This window comes from Chaetodon trifascialis, chromosome 9 (assembly GCF_039877785.1).
Source record: "Chaetodon trifascialis isolate fChaTrf1 chromosome 9, fChaTrf1.hap1, whole genome shotgun sequence".
In the NCBI taxonomy this organism is placed as follows: domain Eukaryota; kingdom Metazoa; phylum Chordata; class Actinopteri; order Chaetodontiformes; family Chaetodontidae; genus Chaetodon; species Chaetodon trifascialis.
In genome coordinates this window covers 17,237,374-17,263,075 of record NC_092064.1, presented here as the reverse complement: position 1 = coordinate 17,263,075, position 25,702 = coordinate 17,237,374, and the positions used below count along the sequence as shown (strand labels likewise).

Below are 25,702 nucleotides of genomic sequence, written 5' to 3'. Positions count from 1 at the left end.
GGTGTGCTCTTTGGTTCACAGATAATTGAACAGGAATGCTTGGTAGAAATGGTGACAGTGAATATTTTTGCAAAACTGAGGTTACAAAAATGAATGTAATCAGCAAAAGAAAAAAGGGTTCCAGCCCACCCTTCGCTGTATTTTACCTACAAGTCAAATGACAAGTTGGAGCTTAAAGGAAGCGCTAACTTCTGACACTGCACCATCAAAGGTTGTCAGACTCACCCATAGCTACTGTACTGTTCATGTGTAAGTGAAGGGAGCAGGCTATGCACAGCTTAAATAAATATTATCATGCCCCACTGGATGTACCCAAACACACTCTAGCCAGGGCAGGAGTTACCTAAACAAACCGGAGGTGACAGCCCTCCACCACAGATTTGAATCCATTGTGGTTAATGTGAACTTGTAAAAGTTGGTAGCAGTGATCCCACAGTAGTAATCCTGGGTTTATTATTTGCTTTCAGTAAACCATAAAAATGTGTACTGTGATTATGAGATGAATTATTTGAGAGAAGTGGTAAAAAGTACACAGGTGTAGATAATATCTCAAACAGATTTGTAAAGTATCAAGGCTATGAAGCAATGTTAAGTATGTTTTTTGAGTTGTTATAGAGGGCCTGGGGTCTACGCAACCCCAACACAACATTAGGATTAAATGAGTATCCCAAACATATGAGAACATGTTTTCTGTTATATATATTTTAAGATAAAGATTAATAGAGTTTAGTGATTCTAGCTCTCTGAAAGTTAAGCCACAGTTGTGCCCGGTGTTTGATATTCCCACCTGTTTTCTGCTTGGTTTGTCAGTAAGCCTGGACTACACAGAGCTTTTCTTTCCCTCCACTGTCTGACCCTCACACTCAAGCAGTTCTCTCCCTGTTCTCCTTTTCCACTATCGCAGCTCCTTTGCAGTAGCACTAGCCAGTCAAGCCCGGGATGCAGAGTGTGTCTGCCTGTGTGCAGCATTACGTTATTAATGTCAGGCTGTAAGATCACGTAGCTCTGCTGGTGCTGGAGGCACAAAAGGTTTTGTCTGTGCAGACCTGGAGCAGCTCGCGGTCGGTCACTGTCCTCTACTGGGTTGTGTGTGTGCGTCTTAGCCATCTGCAGAATGGTAAGTGCAGCGTGACATCTGCATTGTGATGAGATGTGAGTTCAGCTAAATGGCACAGACCGTCTATCACAGGCAACCACTCCTGTGCAGACTGATGATGTTTGCATCAGTCAGCCTTTTGTTTTGACAATGATATTTACAGTCTGATGCTCTGACCAGGTGTTTATCTTAGTTTCACCCAGCCCTGTGTCCTCTGGACAAGCCAGGAGTCCTTCATAGGAAAGCTGTGCTTTTAATAATGACTGTCTGGACTGTCTACTCTATCTGCAATGTGCTTGCCTTATGTTTGGTTATTTCTTGGTGGCAGTATTTACTGAGGCAAAAGGATGTAGGTTATTGAATGCCAGGGCTTTTCATCTGTATGGAACTGCTCGTGGCAAGCAGATGTTCCTATAGTTCCATTCCAGCTGTATGTACGTAAGGGAAATCAACCATGTAGCAGACAAGTATGAATCCCATATGTACGGGTGCATGCTGATTGCACATTACTTAGCACAACGTATGTTCAAGCTGCATGTGCTAAAGTCACTGGCATCACAAATGAGTCAGTTGGCAAGGCATCCCATTTGTGTGTGTGTGGGTACTTGTGTTGAGGTTTCCAAGCCTTTTTTCTGTGTGCATGTGTGTACTTGTACTTACTACATAGTGAACCAAGGACATTTTGGCCAGTCCTCATGACTTCAAAGGGCTGTTTGAAGGTTAAGACTTGGTTTTAAGGAATTAAGATTAGAATCAGGTTTTGGGTCAGGTTAGGGTTAGGCATTTAGTTGTGATGGTTAAGGTTTGGGTAACTGCTGAGGCAATGCATGATGTCCATGAGAGCTGTCATAAAGATAGAAGTACACGTATGTGTGTGTGTAGGTGGGTATGTGTGCATGTGTGTCGCACTTGGTGTGTTTGGGCATCAAGATTAGAGAAGCGGATTACATCCGGGAGGTGGAGAACAGATGGAAAGAGAAGCAGGAAGGGGACAATTATGTGTAGTTCATGTTTGAGCCCAGGCCAGTCAGGCACCACCCCAGAAGTCGCCAACACCATCTGTTGAGGGTACAAGTCAAGGATTGATGCATATCTCTAAATCATTATGAAGAATTATCAGAAATAGTTAACTAAATGTCACCTAAATGTAAAAATAAAATAATAATACTTTCTCAACCCACTTGCAGACGTCAGACTGATCTGGCTGAAGAACAGACCCGTGGCTTAACACACAGGAGAGCAGTGACATGGTGGGAAATCAGCTTTAGTTGGCTCATTCACAGCTGAAGCCCCGATTTAACAGCCATGTTCCTCGAGCACAGCTTGGCTTTTAAACAACCTCGAACCTTTATAACAGCTCTTAGCCCTGGTGTATAGAGAGATTTTTGAACTGCTAACCTGCTTATTAGCTTCATAATCCTGAGTGCACAGGGACTCCTCGTGTGGTGTCTGCAGTGTCAGTCACAGGTTCTTGTACACTCAGTTTGGGGGCCGCTGCTTGTCACTCAGTGATGCTGTTAGGGGCATAACAGTCTTTGACATATGAGATAAACAGTTCAATCACCATTGAGATGGCCCCAGACAGCCCGGGAGGCTTTACACTTGAAAAATATTGGATCCAGTTGAAACATCATAATTGTTTATTTGGGAAAGAAATGTTAACCTGTTGTATATTTATCTCCTTAGATACCTACAGACCAAATGTAGATTGGTGGTAGATTTCTAAAATGGTGCTTTCTTTGGAAAGGAGTTGGTACTGAGGATTATTCCCACTCACACCCAAGTATTTTTCTCCTTTATAATTTAACACTTTCAAATATCTGACTTGTTCTCACTTGAAGTAACACTTTCGCTGTATAGCAGTGGTGAGAACTATTGTGTAATGGCTGTACCAAGAGTGTACATGCACACTGACCATCTGACCACCTGTTGTGTGTAGCCACGTGTCTGTGCGTGTGTTATCTTGTGCTATGTGATCAAATATAAATGACTGTTTGTGCAGTGATATGTTACCTCTCCTTTGGTCAGTATGTTACCAGAGAGCTTTCTGGTATCAGAGACGTAATCTGTAATAATGTGCATTGTAAATCCTTCCACCTCCTCTCTTTGAAATCTTGTCCCAAGAGACAATCTGAGTTATTACAGATGTGTGTGTGTGTGTGTGTGTGTGTGTGTGTGTGTGTGTGTGTGTGTGTGTGTGTGTGTGTGTTGCGGGAACATTATGAAATGAAAATGTGTGCAGTGATACAGTATGTGATTCTACATTTGCTGACAAGCAAATGTTACCAACGTCAGCTCAGCATAGTAAATCCTGTGTGGCAGAGCCAGGACAAATGTTAGACACGAATAAATTAAAATACCAGAGAAAAAACAGGTCTGTCCTATACTGTAGTAAGTTGCATTTAGACACAATGGCTATCCACACTACACTAATTAATAAAAAATTTCCACTCATGAGCTGAATCTGCTCTCTAGAACGACATTATAAGATAACGTGCTAATGGAAATGGCCTCAGGAGGCCTGTGGTGTGGTAAAGAGTCAAGGCAAGGGAAAGCAGGTGGACTTGTTTGATCTGTTGACACTGTGAACTTTCTCTTCTACACAGAAGAAATGTTAACCTTTCAGAAACCTTTTTCATGCAGTAGCTTCTAAATGGTAAATTGACTGCTGTTATCCAAAGCACTGTACAATTTGCCTGTCATTCATCCCGACACACTCAAACACCGGTGTCATGTGAGTTACGTGCAAGACACTGGCCTAACCATCAGGAGCAATTTGGGGCTCAGTGTTTTTTTTCTCAAGGACACTTTAACATGTTGACAGGAGGGGTCAGGAATTGAACCACCACCCTGTGATTAGCGAGCGATGTGCTCTTCCTGCTGAGCCGCATTACTTGGCAGAGGGGTTCAAGGTGCTGCTTCTAGTTGCAGAAATGCAGACCAGTTGCATAGATGCTGGGAAACAATTTCAAAGGAACAGTGTGTAAGATTTACGAGGACATATTGGCAGAATATCGAATATAATATTTATTTCCATTAGTGTATAATAACGTGGAAATAAGAATCATGTTTGTGTTACTTTAGAATTAGCTCTTTATATCTACAGAGGGAGCAAATCCTCTTCCACAGAGTCCATCATGGTGCATTTCCATGTTTCTACAGTAGCCCAGAATGGATAAACCAAACACTGGCTTTAGGGCCTTTCGAGTTTCACGTTTTTAGCAGCCACAGCAGGTTCTTCTGCAGGCTTGGAAAGGGAGGGGTGAGGTGAGCAGTATTCAGTTGGTTGCGATTTGCAGCCTCACAGCTAGATGCCAATAAATCCTACACACTGGTCCACTGGTCCTAAAGTACATGCACAGTTTTGGTTGTGCATTAAATTCTGCACAACCAGAATTGTGACAGACCTCTGAAGTCAATTTGAGGTGTAATTCTGTTTGCATTTTAAGATATTCAACAAAGCTTTGGGAGATCAAGTTCAAATTTGACAAAATGGGGTTGCGAATGTAGTCGTAAAGCTGCAAGTTTCTAAACTTCACAGATTATTTCCCAGGCAGTTTGGATTGTCGTGCAAACTTACCCTGTAGTCAAACTTTTTTATGCATGTTACACATGATGTAATGAACAGTCAACCTCCAACACTGCCTGCCCTGGGGGCCACCAACTGCAGTTTCTTAATCTACTGTTGCAAGAGTAATGAATCTGAGAATAGTTTAGCTGCTTTGTGTTTGTTTCCACTCAATTGGCACCTTTTGGCAAGACAGAAAAAGTAGTCCAGACACTGATGTAATTTCTCTTATTGAATCTGTTCGAGACACAATGCCAACAGTGTTTCAGCAGCTCTGACTTTAGCCTTCACCCTCTTCAGTAGCATTGTGATAAGGCCAGGCTGGAGCCAACAATCACACAAGGTGGTTTTGTGTTCATGTAATGTGGGAGTTAGATGGGCTGGAATTCAGTGTTGTAGAAGCAAGGCCACACAACAACCCACTGACTTCCTTTCACCAGGGCAAACCGAGTTCACCACCCAGCAGATGTTGGGATTGTTTCGTCTGCCGTCGCCTTTTGCCTCACAGGTGTTTTCTCCACTCTGTTTGGGTGCAACACACCAACCCTAATATTAATAGCATGTTTCTAGACTGGATCCAAGTCATGTAATTTGTTCAGTGGTTTCTTCGTGATTCAGCAACAGTCTGTTCAGCTATCTGGAATTCAGTGGAAACCAATAGACATAATAATTCCTGGTTTCAGTTTGAATAATGGCTGAGAATAAACAGTCTTTCAAATGTCCATGTCTCTGCCAAAGGTGGTGGAATAAAATGTAATGACTGAGTTCAGGGGAAACCAGACCCTTTGTTGTGGCTTTTGAAATGTAATTTCAGCACTTTGTGTCAGATGCTTTTGATAAGCACTATGTGTGCTTGATATTTTAAACAATTCTTGCTTAATTTATCCACGTTATATTATACCACTATGCATCTGTTAATGATGCAGTTCAGTCCTCTCAAACAGTTGGAAAAGATTACAGACAGAACAGTGCAAACACCCTAGAACTGAGAATGCAGTTCATGTGGCCATAATTGCCTTATTTTCCGCTGTTTTCCCCTCTGACTCCTTGTGCATTTGTTTTGTAGCTCTCTCAAGAGTTATCAGGAAAATCTAAAATGCTGAAATACTCTTTAGACAGATTTTGGGCTGGCTGGTCGTTGCAGGTAGAGATGGTGTGAGTCCATGTAGGTCAGTGTACACACAAGCCACAGGTGACAGCCCCTGACCATAGACAGCACATACATCCAGCATGTCAACATACTGTAAACACAAATTATGTCCCTCCTAGTCGACTGTTGAATGTCATATAGGGTCTGATTAAAATGAACAATGGAATTCCTTGCTTGAAATCTGGAAATGCCTCTCCCTTTCTTTAAGCCATCCAGCGGAACCCTCCCTCCCCCCAGAGCCACATGAGCCTTTGTTGCACCATTGCCACCTTTTTAAGGGGGGAAAAAACAAAGTGAGCAAATGCTTTAGCTGCTTTCCAACAGGAATCTCTCTGTGTCAGATAAAGGGTCTTAATTGAATGGAGGAGGAAGTCTAGGAAGTGTAAGTTCAGCAAATCCAGCGTCTCCTCATTCCTTGCTATTGTGAAACAATATTTATGTTCCTGCAGCAGTGGTGGATATCTGCTTCAGAGGGCGTCAGTGTCCACTGCATGTTACTGTACCATGAAGACATTTCATCCAGTTTCTCAGACCACTCAGGAGAAAATGTATAACCAATTCATATTTTCTGCATGTTCCCATCTGCCTCTAACTACACAGGTTTTCATTCTTAACTGGATTCTCCACAAGTGTTTAAAACAGTCTGCTGTAGACAGTGTCTCGACTGTCTGTGCTTGGGGTGAAAATTGTCATCATGTTCAGAGCTGGTTTGTGTGGTATGCATCTGCCTGCAGTACAAAACCAATATCTGATTTACAAATATTTGCTGGATGATGCTCTCATCAGAGAGAACAACTTGCCATATGTGTTGGACATGGAACATAAGTCTAGGGTTTTGTTTTGCTTTGTTTTTCTGATGTAATGCATAACACACACACTTCATTATAATAAACATCGGTCAGATAATTTGAAGATTTTTCATTTTAAATGCTACTTTTTTCATATTGTAATATGTAATGATACATTGGGGCACTTAAATAGAACTAAGCCATTTTTAATGTCAATAGTAGTGCTTTTTTTTTTTTTTGCTTTTCTGCTACTAATCAAAATGACAGATGCACATACAATACTATGCACGATACACAAATGAAGATGTGAATTTTTACCAGTCATGAGCAGCAGGTGGCACTGCCCTGCCTCCACAGTCTGTCCCCATGGGGCGCAGAGCCAACACTGCATCCTCTGCAATAAGTAAATGACATTTTGCACTTACACAGCTCCATGCACAAATAACACAGTCATGCTCTGTCCAGATGCAATTAGTAGATCAGACTCCTCTCTGGTTTGCTGGATGGGGTCTTGGACATTTTTGAATACCAGTGTTTGTTGGCCACTGATGCTGGTCTGTGTGCAGTAGCTTTTATCAAGGAATTTGTTCCAGCCCTGCTGGACCCAAGCCAGACGACCTCACAATGTAAACAGGGACAAAGAGACGTTTTAATTACAGCCGGGAATATGATCCTCATAGCACCATAGACAGCACTTTACTGTCATGTCTGGTGTGTCTGACCTTTGTGTGTGTGCAGGCCAACATATAATTCAATGCGTGTGTGTGTGTGTGTGTGTGTGTGTGTGTGTGTGTGTGTGTGTGTGTGTGCGCGCGAACAGCCTGAGATTGTATATCTAAAGCCATCCATCCCTTGGGCACTGTCAGCCCTTTCAGACGGTCCATGATAATCACCCTCATGATGAGGGCCAGCCAGAGAGGATTAAAGTAGACCTGAAGTCATCTCCCCAGACACCATCTTTCCTTACAGGAAGTAACGTCTCCTGTCTGTTAGCCTATGTTTTTTTCAGCCCTATCCTGTACATGTGTCACATTAAAAGGAGATTTAGTGAGATTTGCCTACTGTGTGGTTTGTTAGACTGGCATGTCTGTTGACCTGATACTATTTGTGTTACTCTCTGTCTACTACTTATGGTAGTTATTACTGTTGTATAAGTTGGCACACTTGCAGTGAGAGCTATTAAGATTGGGATCATGTTACGTTGAGTTCTTCCTCCCATAGGCAGAAAATGAATTCTCAGCTGAATTCTGCCTCTGTTTTTGCTCTCCCCTTCTTTCTCATGTTAAACTAAAATGCTGAAGATTAGATCCCAGCCCAAATACAAGCTGAGCTTTTCAATCTAGATCTCCATCTTGTGGTGCAGACAGTGCCAGGCTATGATAAGTCACAGTGTAAAAAGTCATTCAGCATGTAGTATAGCCTCATTGAGCCTATTCACTTCTGTATAAAACCCAAAGCAACAACTTAATCACAAAATCTTAATTCCTTAAGAATGAGTGAGTATTACAAGTCTTGCAAAGCAGAGCTCTATCGAGATTAATGGAAAAGCTTTGTGCTGTGGCCCACTTAATGGTGTGTGTGTGTGTGTGTGTGAGAGAGAGAGAGAGAGAGAGAGAGAGAGAGAGAGAGAGAGAGAGTGTGTGTGTGGGGGGGGGGGACAGAGAAAGTGTGTATTAGATAAAAAGATTATTTGTAGCATGTAGGCCACAAGTCACCACTCCTCCCCATCATGGGCGCGCACGCACGCAGGCACACACACGCACACGCACACACACTGATTCCTCTTGTGCCACTCTGGCCCTGGTACTGCCAGCTGGGAGGTCTGAGTTGGATGTGATGGCCATTGTAAGAAGTTATGTGGATACTGCTGTTGTCTGCCTTTGATCCCATGTCTTTGATTTTTAAAAATTTATTTAATAGATTCATGTTTCTTCACCTTTATTATTCCAGTTATAGCTAATTTCATTTATTTCTGAATCATCTGAAATACACCTACACTCTTTAATCATGCACGCACGTGTTCGTGACAAAGATTTTGTTTGTGTGTGTGTGTGTGTGTGTGTTTGTGTTTGTGTGTGTGTGTGTGATCGTTTGTGTGTTAAATTCTCACATGTGGTTCTAAAAATGAGGGCGCGGGAGGCTTGTAGCCAGGCGACAGGGCAGATGTTGTTGAGCTCCCCACAGAGCATCACCTCTCCTGCAGTCAGGACGGCTCTGCAGACGCGAGCTGCCGACACTTCAGCTGCAGATTGGACAGAACTCGAGAACAGGGTGGAGCTATTGAAGTGCTCCAGATGCAGAGTGGCAGAGACTGAAGGTGTACCTGTTTTAAAAGACTCCTCCAGTCCAAGTTGAAGGGAGGGGGGTTGGAAAAAAAAAAACTGGATACCATCTGATTGGTGAGGCAGGGAAAATAGGTGTGCTTATGTAACACGGGGTGCCCTGAAACTAGAGAAGTGACACTTGCTCTGAGGAGCTCTCCAAGGCCTTTTTTTTTATTGCTTTCTGTGTCTTCTCTGGCTGAAGAAATACTACTGGTTCCGAAGGGATAATATGGCAGCAAATGCAGAAACAAACAGTGACACAGAGGTATGTGCTTGTTTCTTTCCCTCTTGCTGACCCTGCAATTAAGTGTATCTTTCTGTGTGGGATTTGCTCTGTGTGTTTTCCTCCTAACCTTCCAACATAGTTGTCTGTGGCTGCAGGATTTCCCTGTGCATATACATGTGTCAGAGAATAGATTATCCACACGAGCTGGGACATTCACATGCATGTGACCAGACTATGATTTTGCACCAAGTAAGAACAATTTTTTGCTAAGCTACTGAGAGGAGCGTGAATATGTGTTTTCCACATGAATGCAAGACACAGTGGAGTTGGTTAGTTTCTCAGCTTTTCCTTGCTGCCCATTTCTAAGATGTTAAAACACAGGTATATTGATCAGGTGTGACAGCTTAATGCATTGAGAGTGTAGTGAGTGTCCTAGCCACTTAGTGTGCATTGTTGCTCAGACTGACAGGAATCCATCTGGGGCAGAGATGCATGCACTAAGGTACTGACATCTTTTTATATTCTTCTGACTTAAAGTAGATACACTGGTGAAGGACAGAGAACCTGTAAGTCTTAATTGTGTTTTCTGTTGCACTGAATATGTGGAGTTTTGGTCACGTGGAAATTTGCATCAGCTCTATAACTGCAGGAGTGTGTGGTGAGAGGGAGGACTATTTCTGTCCCTCTCTCTCTCTCTGTACTGAGCCAGCTTCACACAGAGTCCTGCTATAACTATCCAAACAACCACAGCATTCACACAGAGCGCACATGGCTCACTTCACCACCTGCTACTGGCCTCGCCACAAGGGGAAACCTCACTGGTATTCAGCCTGTGAATTCCACAACATTCACTAAAGAGGAATAAACATAGAGCGTTGTTTCAGTGCCTTTGAATAGCCACATTTAGATTCATGCTTTTCTCGAGAAACACTGTCTAAAATTCAAGAGGAGCTTAAGACTACAGTGCATATAAATTGGAAACTGCGACCCCACTGTATGCTTCTCCCACACATCACCAGCATGCAGTTAAGTAAGCATTCCTGCCAACAGGGGCGAAGCCTGCCAAGCAAAGATGATTTTACATTCATTGAATAATAGCATAGTGATTATTTTAGCTCGATTATAAACGAGTGCATTTCCTCCAGAGCCGATATCTGCTGTCACCACAGAAGGTCAAGAAGAACATGCTGTATAGTTTCTGTATGACTTCTGGCAGCTTCTGATTGCATTTCCCATGTCATACAAAGAGAATTTGAAGTGGGCTTCCCCCTGAGAGCTGTTTTTCATGTAACAAATCATCATCCATCAGCGCTGTGGCAGCCAAACCCACTACCGCCATCCAACAGTAACAAAGCAGCCTAGTCAACCACACAACTTGCTCACGTTGAATCGGGTTTCATGTCCTTCAATTGTTCTCAGGGACTACATGGACTAGCCATAAAGGTTTTAGTCCTATCATAAACTCTCTGGCATACTCAAGAGGCCACGTTTCTGACAGTGGTCCCCTTGATAAGCTTTGACCTGAAAAGGGTATTATTTGTTTCTGAAGTCGTGCTGCAACTTACTATTTGCCCCTCAGACTGCTTATTAAATTTCATTAAAATGATTGCATCCCTTGATCTGTACTGTATATGCAATTAACTCTGTGGTCAAATGGTTGCTTTAGCCCCACTTTACTCAATTCACATGATAAACAGGACATTCCAGGCCGGCAACTCCTCTAGAGGGGAGACCTTAGGTTGGTTACAAGCCGAAGTGAATCTGTTAAGAGGCATCAATACATGTATCGCTGGAAATTCAATAATTCAATGTGCAATATAACAAATGCCGTCATTGCCAAAGGCTTAATGTTCCTGTCTACACACCTTTGTTTAATTTCCCATCTCACTTATTTGTGATTGAATTGAATGTGACATTTTTTGTAAGTGATGTGAGGAAGTCTTTAAAGCAAAGTCATCCCACAATATCTGAGGGCTTATTTGTCACACAGTAGTTCTTAAGCCTTTGTCTTTTTAGCTTGTTGGAGGTATTTCCAGTCATGTGTCTCTCTCCACGGCCTCAGATGCTCTCTGCCACTTTGGACCTGAACCAGACACACTGTGGTTTCATCTGGTCTGAGGCTTATTTATTCTGTTTCATCACTGACAAACACTGCATGGCATCACTAATGATAAAGGTTGCCCCTTAGGCACGATGAACCAACCCTCAAGAGGAACTGAAATGTCAGTTCGGCCAGTTATGGAAATTGTAATTGGTTCAGGTCTCAGCTGTGACTCGTTCCAGTGGGAGACTCTGTTTGGTAGCCTAATGAAAATGTGTGAAATTGATGTCAGAACCCATTAGGTTTTTTTCTAGTTACAGATGACTGTTTTCACATCACTTAACTGATATCACAGAATAGGGATGAAGGGAAACTTCTGTAAATCCTACACAAAGTTAGGCCACAGTTTTTTGTTGTAAAACAGGTCAGGGTCTTGGACATTGAGCATCTTCTTCATTGGTTTTCTTTCCAAACTTTCAATTGTCTAACTTGCAGGGTTTTGCTCTTATTTTGAAAGGAAGAGTGTAATGTGATCCATTACTGTGCATGGTATGGCTTCTCTGTGTTGATATGGCTCATCAGTGTTGGATTGATGTTTTATTGTTAGTTGATCGTATGTTTCACCGTATATTGATTTATCTGCTTTATGCATGGTAGTCTGACACTGATTTTCTATTGACTATGGTCTGGAAATGGCCATGCTTTACATTTTTAACAGGCTGACTGATGCCTATGAGACTTCTAATAGGGTGTTTTTGTTGATCTCAAATGCACAGTTGTTGTCAGATGTTAGACTCTTTTGATGATCAGAACATTCTACATTTTACATTTAACCAGGCCAAATAATTTTTTTTATCCAAAGTCAGTTTTTGTGTCATTTTTGGACGAATTACAGCTCAACACGATGCAGTCAGACCTCCACCTAGGTTGCGGTGGATCTTTGGAAAACTGGAGTTCAGTGAGTGATGCGGAAGACCAATTCAGTGGCATTAAATTCAAGCAAAGGATCAAGTCCTACTGCTTCTGTGTGACAGGAGACACTTGACTGGCTTAATGTTAGGATCTGGACTAGTGGAAATGTTTGCATGTGGAAAAAGTGCACACAGTAAAATCTGAACTGAACTTCTAAGATTACTTAAGCGTAATAAATCTCCTTTTTCCTGAAGCAGGGAATGGGAATACAAACATCAAATCCTGAGCTTTTCCTACTTCACACAGCTGCATGCCACAAACACCAAGTAGCTCTGATTGGACGGTCTGTCCGGTTGGAAATCATGATGTCATCGATTAGACTAGAAACACTTTTGTTCTTGAGCTGTGTTTGTCTCTGTTCATCTGCTGTCTTGTGAGATCCTTTACGTTTTCTCCTTTTCTCCCAGCTGATTCTCATAATATCAAATATGGACCTTTAGAGAACTTTTATGTGTTTTTGGCCACCTGGGCAGCCAGACAGGCATGTATAAAAATAAAGATCCAATTTACAGTTAAATTCCTTCTCATATGCCGTAAAGCAGTTTCAGCTGTAACTGTGTTTTTTTTTCCACAAACCCTTTAATATCAAGACTAATAACATCATGAAATGATGGCTTGGCTCAGCAGGAGAGGAAAAGGTTTGAGAGTGCTGACTGGAAAGTGAAGGTACTACCTGCCTCATAACCTCGTAACCATCTAGTATGTGTGCCTTAAGGGAGGAAAGCTCAAAAGGTAGGGTCAGCATTCAGGAATGTCACTGAACGAAAGTGCTTAAAACTTCTGAATTTAATGAACAGTACAGACACACTCCTCAAGGAAGGAATGTACAACCCCATTCCAAAAAAGCTAGGGCGCTGTATAAAACATAAAATCCTTTTTGACATACACTTAGACAAAAACAGACAATATATTTAATGTTTTTCCAACTTCATTATTTTTGTAAATATCTGCTTATTCTGGATATGACGCAGCAACACCTTTTAAACAAGTTGGGACAGGAGCAGCAAAAGACTGGGAAAGATGTGGAATGCTCCAAAAACACCTGTTTGGAACATTTCACAGGTAAACAGGTTCATTGGTAACAGGTGAGAGTATCATGATTGGGCATGAAAGGGGCGTCCTGGAAAGGCTCAGTTGTTCACAAGCAAGGATGGCATGAGGTTCACTGCTTTGTGAACACATGACTGGACAAAGGGTATTACTCCATGAGCTCAGGAACACTTTGGAAAAATGTTGTCAGTAAACACAGTTAGTTTGTAAATGACTGCATTGTTTTTATTTCTGTTTTACACAACTTTGGGGTTGAACACATAAATCTAAAACTAAAAGATAATTCTGTGCATGTCATATCTGGTGAGGCTGTTAAGCATTTATCATCAGTGTGTGAGAGCTTTATGACTGTAGAGTCGATTACATTTTGGAGCAACTTGCTGCATACATTTGCATATGAATGAGGAACTCTGCTTAAAGCTTAATATAGTATGTGAAGACAAGTACATTGGCATATAAATAGTTTATAATAAATTCATTCATTAACTTAATTAGTGAACTCATTAGCATGGCAGGTTATGTTTAATATATCATTTGTGATTATAATGGGACGTCAGGCAGCTAATGTGGCTCGTCTTACAATGTGTTGGATATATGAGCTTCACTGTCTCTTTAGGTTGTTTGTTGGTTATAACTTTAGGACTTGCTTTGCTGCAGTGAGCCAAGTATGTTGTAGTGTGTCTGATGCAGTCACAGCTAATATTAGATGGGGAAGCAGAGGTGTGAATGGCATTATTTTTGTCATGTCTGATAAAGAGCTTTGTACAGTTACAACTTGTAAGTGTGATGCTAACACCCCAACAGAGTAGATTCAGCATTAGAGCATGCACTTGATGTGGGTTAGTGTAGCCTGTGAATCATGACGTGGGGCTTGTCAATGCTGCTGATCAGTACCCTGGGGCGCTGAGTGGCTCGATGAGGCTGAAGGACGCTGTGTCCTCTGGGATGGAGGCATATAAATGTGGGAGCCTCTGGTCTCTGCCTCCTGCTGCCTGATGGAGTGGGCATGAGGAGCAGTTTACACACGGGCAAGAAGAGGCTACACGCGCTGATAAAAGGTACCACAGGTGAGGCACTCCAAGAGAGGAGGTGAGGCTCTGTGTGGACGGAGGGTGGGGGTGGTTTGTGAGTCTGTGCTGCAAGTTTTATGGTCTGCCGAAGGTGTTTGTGTTGTAATGTTTCTGTATACACTGCAGTTCTGATTTTAGCAAGAGATTATGTCTGTTTGTTGAAGGCATAGTTCTCTCATCTTTTTTAACACCATAATCGAGCAAAGAGTATGAAATTGAGAGGTAAACCTGGTGGCATTTCTGCTCCACTCCAAAGCTTTGCAATCGACCATCTCATCTATGTAGGTTACAGGATCGTCCATGTTGGACATTGATCTCTGTGCTTTGGTTGTAGCACAGGAAACAGGTCACTGATTTCCTAAACTGTGAAACTATCAATTTCTCCTCTGCCCTAAAGCTCTAAATCCCAGCATAATTAGAACTGTAGGTCGTGGATGGAGGACATAAACCATGTAGGGATTACATGACAAGCTTTTTTAACTCTGGTTGGACAGCGATGCAGGGATATCAAACATAAAATTGGAAAGAATTAGCATCACACATAAAGTCCTGTCTAGTGGGGATATTAACGTTTAAGGGGATAAAACAAATCCAGGGTGGCTCTAAAGTTTAAATGAAATCTTTGGGCAAGTGTGTCTCAGTACGTTTTACTTTTAATTTTCATCAAACTTTAAATGACTCTCTGCATTATGTAACTGCAGCTGGTACAGATAATCTTATCTGCTGGCACTGACATCAGATGGACCTGCTGCATTTTTGCTGGTGCTTGAAACACTGACCAGGGTGATATCAGAGGAACTAATAACATGAGGCAGTGCTGTAATGGCAGGAGGTCAACAGCATATGGGAAGACTGTGGAAACAACTGCCCTCAAAATACCATTATTCATCACCCAACCAGCACTCTGGTTACTCAACCAAATGGTTGTCTTATCTGCTCTGCAGTCATACCATTTCCTGTGGTAAATGGTATGTTTATTTCATATCTCCTTACTCTGGCTTTATTTAATCATGTGATTTATTTCATCTTCCTTGTCTTCATCTGCCTTGCCTGAACACATCCACTCCTTTTGTCACACCACGCTGACTCTTGAACCACGTGCACCTCATTTCCTCATGGCGGACTCCTGGGGGTCCTGCTCCATCTTCTCCTTATATGACCCCCCGTGTTCTTTACCCCGATAAAACCTCTCCACGTGTGTGCTCCCTTCTGGTTGGAGATTGCAGAGTGCACTGTAGCCCCCATCGCAATGGAGGACAGTGACCACGAGGTTCACTCTTCATCAGATGAGCAGGACTCCTGCCATGGCTCCCCTAATCACAGCAGGGACCATGATGCTGAACAGGTACCCCTCAAAACTCCTGAACTCTTTATTTAACCCCTCCTCTAGTCACAGTCTTTGACTGATTTGGCCACAACAAACATACTGTACAGTTAGAAGTTATGGTCAACATAACTTTACCCATTGAACCTCGTCTGTCTCTTTCTCTAAATGTACTTTTCACTCAGGCCAAAAGTTCTACCTTGGTGCTTCATGTGTCCTGCCATGTGAACAGCCTGCTCTGCTTTAACCCCTCAGCTAACATATAGTGCATGAACATGAGTCACAGTACGTCTCCTGTACTGCATTTAAATGGCCTCATTGCTTTCTGAGGGCCACTGCATTATTTATCTTTGTGCTCAACTAGCAGGGAGACTATAGTCTGTGGGACTGGGTGGTAACTGGAGTCCAGAATATGCATAGCAGCCTACGCTTCGACTGTGGATCCTCTTACAGGAGAAGTTACACTTGGCCATTTTTTATTTTAGCTTTGTGGCAGCTTTGTGTGGGTTACCCCTGGAAATCTGGGAATGAAGAATGAACTATGTACCTAGTGCCTAAAATAGTCCTTTAATAACAACCATAAAGATGGCCTTTTGCCTCACATTAGCTCTAGTGGTAAGGAAATTTATAATACATGATGTAGGAAAAATGAATGTCCGATTAGATGCACAGTATTATTGTTGACCTCAAACATGATCCAACTTCATGAATGAAAGTCATTACCAACTGGACTGAACCTTACATGGACCAGTGTCTATTTGGAACTGCAGTTTAAAGGCTCATAGGCATGTATTATAATAAATTAAACAGGTTCATTGCCTATAAGAATCAGTATTAGTAAAATCAACATTCAGGAAGGTCAATAGTTATGAGACTACATGCTATACTGGCTGGGATCATATAATCACATTATAGAAAGGTTTCTGTCAGAAAAAAATTCCTTCATGTCTGACTTCTGCAATGCGTATTCATCATCGTAACTTGTCTCTCAGTACGACATTATTTTCCATCAGCGTAAAATAAGACAACTGTCTCTAAAAGTGTGACTTTTCTGCCCTCTGGATCTCCATCCCCATCCCTTCTACATCCACACATGACCTCTCTTCCTATCTTTGCCTTCGCCTTCTATTTTTTTCCTCATCCGCCCCCTTCAACCATGGCGTCTCTCTAGCATTCAGGCCAAGCTTCAGACGACTCAGAGGTGGAGAACATTATGCAAGACCCTCACCACCCAGGAGGGCATGACCACCACCACCATGACCACAAGCACCACCACCATCATGGCCATGAGCCTCATGATGCAGACAGGGACGCTGAGGGCGAAGACCGCCACCACACCCCGTCATATTTGCGGCCCCCCGTGGCTGGTAGGGCGCAGTCAGATTCAGGTTCAGACCCCAGTTTACCGCAGAGCAGAAGTGTGGAGTTTGACATGTCGTCCCCCGTCAGTCCCTCCAGGCCCAAGAGTCCCTGGGGTCTCTTTGATCCGTACAACAATAATGAGGTAACTGTGGGAAGCCCAGCCAAAAAACCCAGTGAGGAGAAACAACATCCGAGTGGTTGAGTTCTGCTATCAAGGCCATGCTGTGTGTGTGCTGTAATGTGTTTGTCTTCAGACTGATGAGGACAGTTCATAGGATGTGATAGAGCTTGTGTAAGATTGTGGAAAAGTCTAAAACTAAGATGTTGCTTTATTTGATGAGAAGAAGAGGTTGATTTGTGCTTAGTTTCCTCTGATTGAACAGCTTGTGATTGGTTCTGTGATAGTAGTGTTGCCCTTTACTTTTGTTGTGTTGTTTACTTAGGTGACACCTTTTGTGGGAAAGTTAAAATACTGTGAATTTTTGGAGTTGTTCATAACTGAAAGATGGTTTTTGCATGGTCATATATATGCATGGTAATGTGTGCTTCCCTGATGTATTATTTCACCTTTTTTAGGACCAGGACAAGGAATATGTGGGTTTTGCGACACTGCCAAACCAGGTGCACCGCAAGTCAGTCAAGAAGGGATTTGATTTCACACTCATGGTGGCAGGTAAATCCTTGTTTTCACATTGGTAGACGTGTGATCGTAAGCCCACCTATTACTTTGAAGAGACAGCTAATCCCAAAGTCTTAAACCTCTCTTGTTTGTTCTTTGTTTGAAGGGGAGTCTGGCCTGGGGAAGTCCACCCTGGTCAACAGTCTCTTTCTCACAGATCTTTACAAAGATAGGAAGCTGCTCAATGCTGAAGGTGAGGAAGCCACAGCTTTTAATATATATAGATTTTTTGTTTTGTTTAAATATTTGTCCTACAGTATATTAAAAACCGGTCTGTTTGCATCCTCTCCCTAGAGCGAATCACACAAACAGTAGAAATCACTAAACACACAGTGGATATAGAAGAGAAAGGTGTCAAACTGAAGCTTACCATCGTGGACACCCCTGGGTTTGGGGATGCTGTAAACAACACTGAATGGTAAATGTCAAATATCTTTCATGAGTAAAATAAACTGAACAAAAAAAACAAAACAAAGTAAAGCTGGATCACCTCATGTTAGCCTTGCTGTGCTCAAAAAGTCCTGTGCAGTAGGTCTGCATTGCCTCAGAGACTGAATGTCCCCGTGTGTTTATGCTCTAGCTGGAAGTCAGTGGCTGACTACATCGACCAGCAGTTTGAGCAGTACTTCAGGGACGAGAGTGGCCTCAACCGCAAGAACATCCAGGACAACCGCGTACACTGCTGCCTCTATTTCATCTCTCCCTTCGGTCATGGGTATGACAAATCTGCAGTGCCCTCACAGGGATTAGTTAGCCTCTCGCTCCCTTTTATCAGTCCTAATAATAGGGACTATTAACCCCTTTCTACTGTAGCATGTAATGTCTGTGCTGGCATCCGCGTCAGATCAGTGACTGCTTTCACTTTGCCTAAATTACATCACAGCTACTTGCCTGCTCATACACAGCATTTTGTGCAGCGCACACACACCCACCTGAGTAACTTATCGTAAATATCTCGGGCAGCAGTATTCTACTCGCAGTGCATTCAGCTCTATAAATTGTTAATGCAGTGGGGCTCCTGCTGAGAGTTAAAGCAGTTCTCCGCTGCCTTCAGGTGAAATCACATCGTGCTGCAGTGCTTTCACTCTAATCAATTGTTTGTGCTGAGCGCTGATGTGGCACTTTTCAGTGCATTTGTGCACATGCACTGTTCCACATCACCGTGCTGGAACAGATATACCATAAACCTCATGTAACACTGCAGTGTAGTTTTAAAGTCGTTGTGATGGAGGAACGGCACCCTCTGTTGATGAGCTTCAGTCATCACTCCACACCTAGAGGTCCCTTGGAGAGCAAGCCGCCTCTTCCTCCTCTTAGTCTTAAATCTCATGTCATATCAGTGTTATCAGTGTTCTAAAAACACACATATTCATTAGGAGAAAAACACACAATTATCATCACCAAGATTAAAAAAAGTCTGTTCCTATGTTTTCAAGATATCTTTCTGTTAGACATAGTATAATTTATAGACTTCATCTGTAATAGTGATGCAGATAATTAAATGAATTTCACTCATGTGAGAACATTCTAGGTGTTCCTTTGAGGGCACTGTGTACTACATGTGTATTTATGTGTTGGGTCTCTTCCAGACTCCGGCCTTTGGATGTGGAGTTTATGAAAGCTCTGCATGAGAAGGTTAACATCGTCCCCATTTTGGCCAAAGCAGACACACTCACCCCCAGTGAAGTCAAGAAAAAGAAAATCAAGGCAAGACGGATCTCAGTCGATAAACTGTCAACATGTACATGTGCTAGGATCCATAAATGAAACTGTAGATACAGATTCACAGAACTCATTTATTGTTTCTCGGTGAGCAAATCTCCACTTGTATCACTTGTCACTCTCACAGTCGAAATACAGGTTTTCACTCTGCTCTTTGTTCGCGTGCCTGTACTGCAGATCAGAGAGGAGATTGAGCAGTATGGGATCAAGATATACCAGTTCCCCGACTGTGACTCTGACGAAGATGAGGATTTCAAGCAGCAGGACAGTGAGCTGAAGGTGAGAAATTTCTTTCGTATTTCTTTTCCACATTTTGGGTTTTGCAGGCTGCAGTCAGCAATGCAATATACAGCATATCAAAAATTAGCGCCTGAAAGTCAGGTGGATCATTCAGGAAAAGATATGCACTAATAGCAGGTATGTCATGATACATTTTTATTTTCATTTTTCTGATCACATCACAGATTATTATCTGCTTAATAGAGTGAAGAGACGTTAAAGTGAATATAGGGACTATGTAACAGAAGACCTTGGCTGTCAGTTCACTACTAACTGCAGTCTTGATGAGTCAACCGTTCTTTGCTCCTCTGGCATCATAAGCTGGCAGTGAGGACAGTCAGTGTGCCAGTACATCTCTCTTTGCCTTTGTCCTTGAGTAGCCTGTGATTATGAGTTAACTGAAGCAGAGGAAGGAAAATTGGGAGTGAAAGATGGAGGAATTTAAATATTGAATGGGAAGGGTTTCTTCTGATTACATTAATCCATCTTTCCTCATTTTTATCCTGAGTGCAATTTCAATTTTTAATCTCATCTCACTTCACTTCCACTTGTTCTTGGTTTAGTTGATTCACCTGCTTTACATTTTAAGTTATTTATTGCAAAGATTTTATTATTTCATTGATTTGGATTTTTATTACTTTTACTTTTTAATCACCAATGTTACCTTCATATTTGCATTTCTTGGTGTCTAGGATCTGTCTGTTTTTAATTCAGCTATTTTGGAAAGTAGATCTCTACCTCAAGTTAAAATAAAGACTGAATGATTAGAAATAAGAAGCAACGTAAATGAGGAGTTTTGATTCATGAGAGTAAGTGGAAATGAGAACGAAAAGGAAAGATGGCACTGAGGAGACACGTGGACAACAACAAACACATCTGCACTGCACCACCCACTGGTTCATCCTTAACAGCCAACTCATCTCCACCCTGCCAAACACTGCTTTCATTTTATGATCATTTCTGTTCTCCCAACAAGGAAAGCATTCCCTTTGCAGTAATTGGCAGCAACACAGTGGTGGAGGCCAAAGGGAAGCGGGTACGAGGCCGTCTCTACCCCTGGGGCATCGTAGAGGGTAGGCCCGTTCTCTTTGTCCAATTTATTTGTAGCATTTACAAGTCGTATCGACATACGTGCTATGTACACATTGTTGAAACTGATCATCACACTGTGGTTTGCAGTGGAGAACTCGGCTCATTGTGATTTTGTGAAGCTGAGGAACATGCTCGTTCGCACACATATGCAAGATCTGAAGGACGTGACCCGAGAGACTCACTACGAGAACTACAGGGCCCACTGCATCCAGAGCATGACCCGCATGGTGGTGAAGGAACGCAACCGCAAGTATGCTTACACTGAAGCAAGAGATGAATGTATTAAATGTGTGCATACCTGTTTAATATCAGGAGATAAGAACTATAGAAAATATAGACATTACTTGCCTTACTCACGTTTAAGACATTCAGATTTATATAACTGGATCTTTTTCAGTATTTTTCAGTTTATTGAATAGTTTGAGTTTTTTCCTATAGTTGCCCTCACAGGTAAAATGCTGTAAAGTGTTAATGAGCTCTGTCAACACCATTAGGCAGACAGAGTAGAGCAACAAAAGAGTTAGGTTGCATGTTGTGCAGATGACAGTTTTTGAGTTTGTGATGATGATTGAGGAAGGCAGACTTGAGTGGGTGCGTGCTCAGGTACAACCCCGATTCCCAAACAGAACGTTCTGTAAAAGAAATAAAACAGAACTTATTCATTTCTAATCCTTTTTGACACATACTCAATTGAAAACAGTACAAAGACATTATATTTAAAGTGTTTTCTCATCAACTTCATTCATTTTTGCTTTCCAAGAACAAACTTTAAACATTAAATGTTGAGCTTCCCTACAATGTACACCTCTCTGCAGTAAACTAACCAGGGAAAGCGGCACAGACTTCCCTATCCCTGTGGCACCCGGAGTGGCTGACAGCGAGACAGAAAAGCTCATCCGAGAGAAAGACGAGGAGGTACGGCAAGCCAACTACGAACCGGACTCACACCACCATGATCACGACCACAAGCACGAGCCTGAACACAATTCTGACCACCACGAGCACTCAGACCCTCGACCCAACCCAGAGACACAATCAGATTATAAAGGCGATGAAGCCCTCTGAGTTGTTTCTCCATAAGCTTTGTTTGAAATGCACACCAGTCATGTTTTATGGCGCTGACAATGAGTAGCCTCACAAAACATGAACTGGTGTAATTACACATAACCCCAACCCCCTGTCCTCTCAAGTCCTCTGGACCTTTGAACTGTGGGTAGGAAAAGAGCTTTCCACATAAAGATCATGCACATAGGCATGATTTGTTTATTTTGTACATGCACATACTCATAGAGTTTAGGTTTACTAAGGTTCAACGCTGCCAGTGAGGTCGCAAACACCTAAACGAAGGGACTAATATTGTTAGAATTCAACAATAATTTTCAGTACGCCAACAATCATGTTCAAGGGCAAAATCAAATTAGTATGAAAAATGCTATAAATTGTTTCTTTGTCACAAAATTCAACATAAATATTCTTAGATGAAATACCATTAGATAAAATATTTCTTTTAGGTTCCTAATATTTAAATTGGTCACATACAGTTCAACTCCTGTCGTGGTGAAACCTTCTCAGTTAATATGAACTGAGCAGACAGAAATTCATCTGTTCATGGTGAATGATCACAGCCATCATGCTTCCCTCCTCCTTCCCCACTAAAACTATTTATTTTACCAAATAAAGGGATCATTTCTCCTCAGCTGTTTTTTGTGTGTGTGTGTGTGTGTGTGTGTGTGTGTGTGTGTGTGTGTGTAGCCAACATTACAACATGGTTAGACGTGACAATAGAGCTGCAACAATTGGTTGATCAATCGATTAAATTATTATTAGAAGTCAATTCATCAGCAAATATTTTGATAATTGATTATGATCATAGGCTCCGGCCCCCCCCGCGACCCTGAAAGGGATAAGCGGCATGGAAAATGGATGGATGGATGGATTTTGATCATTTCGGTCAAAAATGCAAAACATTTTTTGGTTCCATCTTCTCAAATGTGAGACTTTGTTGCTTTTGCTTGCATTAAGTTATATTAAAATGAACATTTTAGGTACTTGATGATGTCACTGTGGGCTGTTTTCACTGTTTCCTGAAGCTGTGTAGACCAAAGGAGTAATCAATTAATTGGAAAAAAAAAAAAAAAAAAACATCAGTAGATTAATCTGTGAAGAAAATAATCTTAAAATAACTAAATAATCTTAACTCTGACACCATACAATCTCACTGCATGTTGGGAAGATAGAAGAAGGTCAAATGTTTTGCCAGTGAGTGCTGTTTGAAACAACTGTAGTTTTGCTAGTTTCAACAAATCTAAAAGAGCAAATATTCCAGTTTGACCAAAATAAAAAGTCTTTTGACCTCCCTAAGAATAAATGTGAACTCAATGTGATTAACTGGTTAACCAGCAAACTTATACAAGTAGATTTCCATGCCCTGAAACTAGCTGCAGGTGCCAGTGGTTCCCTGCAGTCGTTCATTACAGGTCATGTGATCTAGAAAGAACAGACTGATCTCCCGAGTGTCATTGATCTGTTGTCTGTGCAGTCATGTGCAAATAATTAGCTGCACCGCGGCACTAACCAGCACTTGTCTCATCTTTCCTCACAGTTGCGGCGGATGCAGGAGATGCTGGAGAGGATCCAGGATCAAATGCACACTCAGAAAGATGCCTATTAACACAGGTCCACAGTCACACTCTCTTTAACTGGGATATGAAAAGAAAGAAAAAAAAACCACCCAGGAAATCTTTACTCCTCTCTAGAACACTGACATCCCTACGTGTTCACCAAACCACCACTCGACCTCATCAACAGCACGTTTCACGCGGAGCAGGGACCTGCGAGGAGGTGGTAAGATGCTCTGACATTTGCAGCTCAACGACTCCCTTCATCCTCTCCAGAGTCTCTGCCATTACGACACCACTGCTGCAAAACACTCGGCCCTCCACTCTACCGTTTCAGCTCTGTTGAAAGGTTAAAATACATTTTTTCAAAAGCAGGTTTGTTGTTTGCTTCTCTAATTTGGGGGTTTGTTTAGTCGACTTTAAGGCTAAGGACAGTGATTTTTCAACTATCTGAACTTTATTTAGCCACATGATCACAGGGCTGTTGTTTTATTATGATTTTTTTTTTTGTGGTGGCCTGCTCAGATTTTTTTTAAGCACACTTTTCTGGTGCAAGCGTTTATTTTTACTATCTTTAAAAGGTCAACATGCATATATACTGTAATAATTTAATTTTCTATTTTGCATTATATTGTTTTTCATCTATGATGTGTTCCTGGTTTTATTTAACTCCACCCATCTACACTACTTTACTTTATGTATGGTTGATTGTTTTATGTAGATTTCCCTTCAGCTCATGTTCCTGTTGGTTCATTTGGTTTCATCTTTATGCGAGGATTGTTTCCATTAAAATTTGTTTCATCGGTGTCTGCATGTTTATCACAGCGTAGTTGCCACCTCTGCTGCCTGACAGCGTGGATGTTTGTGGCTCTGCTCAGTGTTGGCCAGTCTTAACTCACTGCAATGCTTACTGCCATATCAATATTTAACAATAATCCAACTTTTTACATGACAAAGGCGTCCATTATTATTTGGAGAATTCCCCAAAACAGAGTAATTTCAAAGTCAGTTCGTCTCATGGGGGCTGATCATGGCCATAAACGGTTCACATGTGAGAGCTGATGACATGACACCTGTTAGCGGTTAGAGATGATTAGGACTTTAAGACAATTTGCATGAGGCGAGTATCCAAAGGAAGGGCTGCATCACAGGCCGTGCAGTGTATTTATTTTTGCATGTTATTGTGAAGGTTACTCAGATTTCAGATCAACTAAGTGATCTTAAGGTATTTATGGGCAATAAAAATATGTAGCTACTAAATTGTTGGGGGAAACACATTGAAGAGTTTTTGTTGTTGTTAGTTATAATTATATCCTCATTTCAAATGAACTTTTAAGTTGGATGTGTATGTAACCTTAATCACAAAAGCCAACAATGACAAAATTAAATGTCCTAAATTTGGGATTTTGTGTGAGCTTTGTTGACAAAAAGAATATTGTTTTGAAAAACTAATCAACTCAAGAGTAATCGTCAAAATGATTGAATGAACTTGATTCTCTTGAAAAGTGTTTCTGTGTTTCAAGTACAAGCCCCTTTTTTCTTTAAATTAAATGACTCTGCCTTATTGTGTGACCTTTGTTATGTAAAAAAACAAAAATGACATTCCTTGAGCTTCAGTCCCAGAGTCAGGTATTACTTTTAGTTTTTTAATTTTTTATATATTAAATTTGTCTTTTGTTATTCTACTTTTTGGAGTATATTTATGTAATAAATTTATAAATGAACTGTGGATGGGGAGGGCAATATGTACAAATTCTAATATTGTAATAAATATGAATATAATTTCACATCTCCATCAGACACTGGGTCTTTCTTTATGTTGTAGAAATTTAAGTGGGATTGAATGTTGTGGCTTCATTTTAATAAATAACTTTCAGACAGAGTGATAAACAGTATTAGAATTCAAACCGGTCAAATTGTCAAGTATTTCACACCAATTGAATTGGGGTAAGACTAAATGTTGTTGTTTGGAGTTAAAGAGCAGTGACCACTCTGCTTAAAACAGATGTTTTTAAATAAAAACAGACATTTACCTCGTGCTGACATCAGTGCCGGTGCCTCAGGTGGGGTCTTGGTCTGTGCTGACAGGAGACACGAACTCGAATTTCTCAGGGACCCTGTCAAAATGCAGAAGCCAATATATTACAGGATGACTTGTTTAGTTAGCAGCAACAACAACAACAACAACAACAACAACAACAACAACACTTCACATTACGTCTGTAACTCTGCTAAAGTTACCAAGTGACACCAAAAACTTCTTCAGTACTGATTGATGGTGTAACTTATGTAGCTGCTGGCTAATCTCCACAACATATTAGCACACCTTGGAGCACATATC

The 25,702-nt window shown here is 41.5% G+C and overlaps 1 protein-coding gene and 1 long non-coding RNA gene across 5 annotated transcripts; both read left to right on the top strand.

Annotated features, from left to right (window-relative positions):
* The first annotated feature begins 829 nt into the window (after positions 1–829).
* On the top strand, positions 830–25,148 carry septin4b (septin 4b). 4 transcript variants are annotated; one of them, XM_070969897.1, is made up of 13 exons: positions 14,215–14,282; positions 15,505–15,630; positions 16,781–17,113; positions 17,548–17,644; positions 17,757–17,843; positions 17,945–18,068; positions 18,231–18,365; positions 19,240–19,357; positions 19,550–19,651; positions 20,628–20,724; positions 20,831–20,993; positions 21,559–21,658; positions 23,346–25,148. In XM_070969897.1, the coding sequence occupies exons 2-13, from the start codon at positions 15,535–15,537 to the stop codon at positions 23,412–23,414; spliced, it is 1,521 nt and encodes a 506-aa protein (XP_070825998.1). In that variant the 5' UTR covers positions 14,215–14,282; positions 15,505–15,534; the 3' UTR covers positions 23,415–25,148. The 4 variants fall into 4 exon arrangements, with proteins under 4 accessions (XP_070826002.1, XP_070826000.1, XP_070825998.1 ...); XM_070969898.1 differs by having other exon boundaries at positions 14,226–14,282; positions 15,512–15,630; XM_070969901.1 differs by lacking the exons at positions 14,215–14,282; positions 15,505–15,630; positions 16,781–17,113 and adding an exon at positions 830–1,117.
* On the top strand, positions 21,668–22,439 carry LOC139336049 (uncharacterized). The gene is made up of 2 exons (XR_011602456.1): positions 21,668–22,141; positions 22,222–22,439. It is a non-coding gene; the product is annotated as an uncharacterized lncRNA (long non-coding RNA).
* Positions 25,149–25,702: the final 554 nt, after the last annotated feature.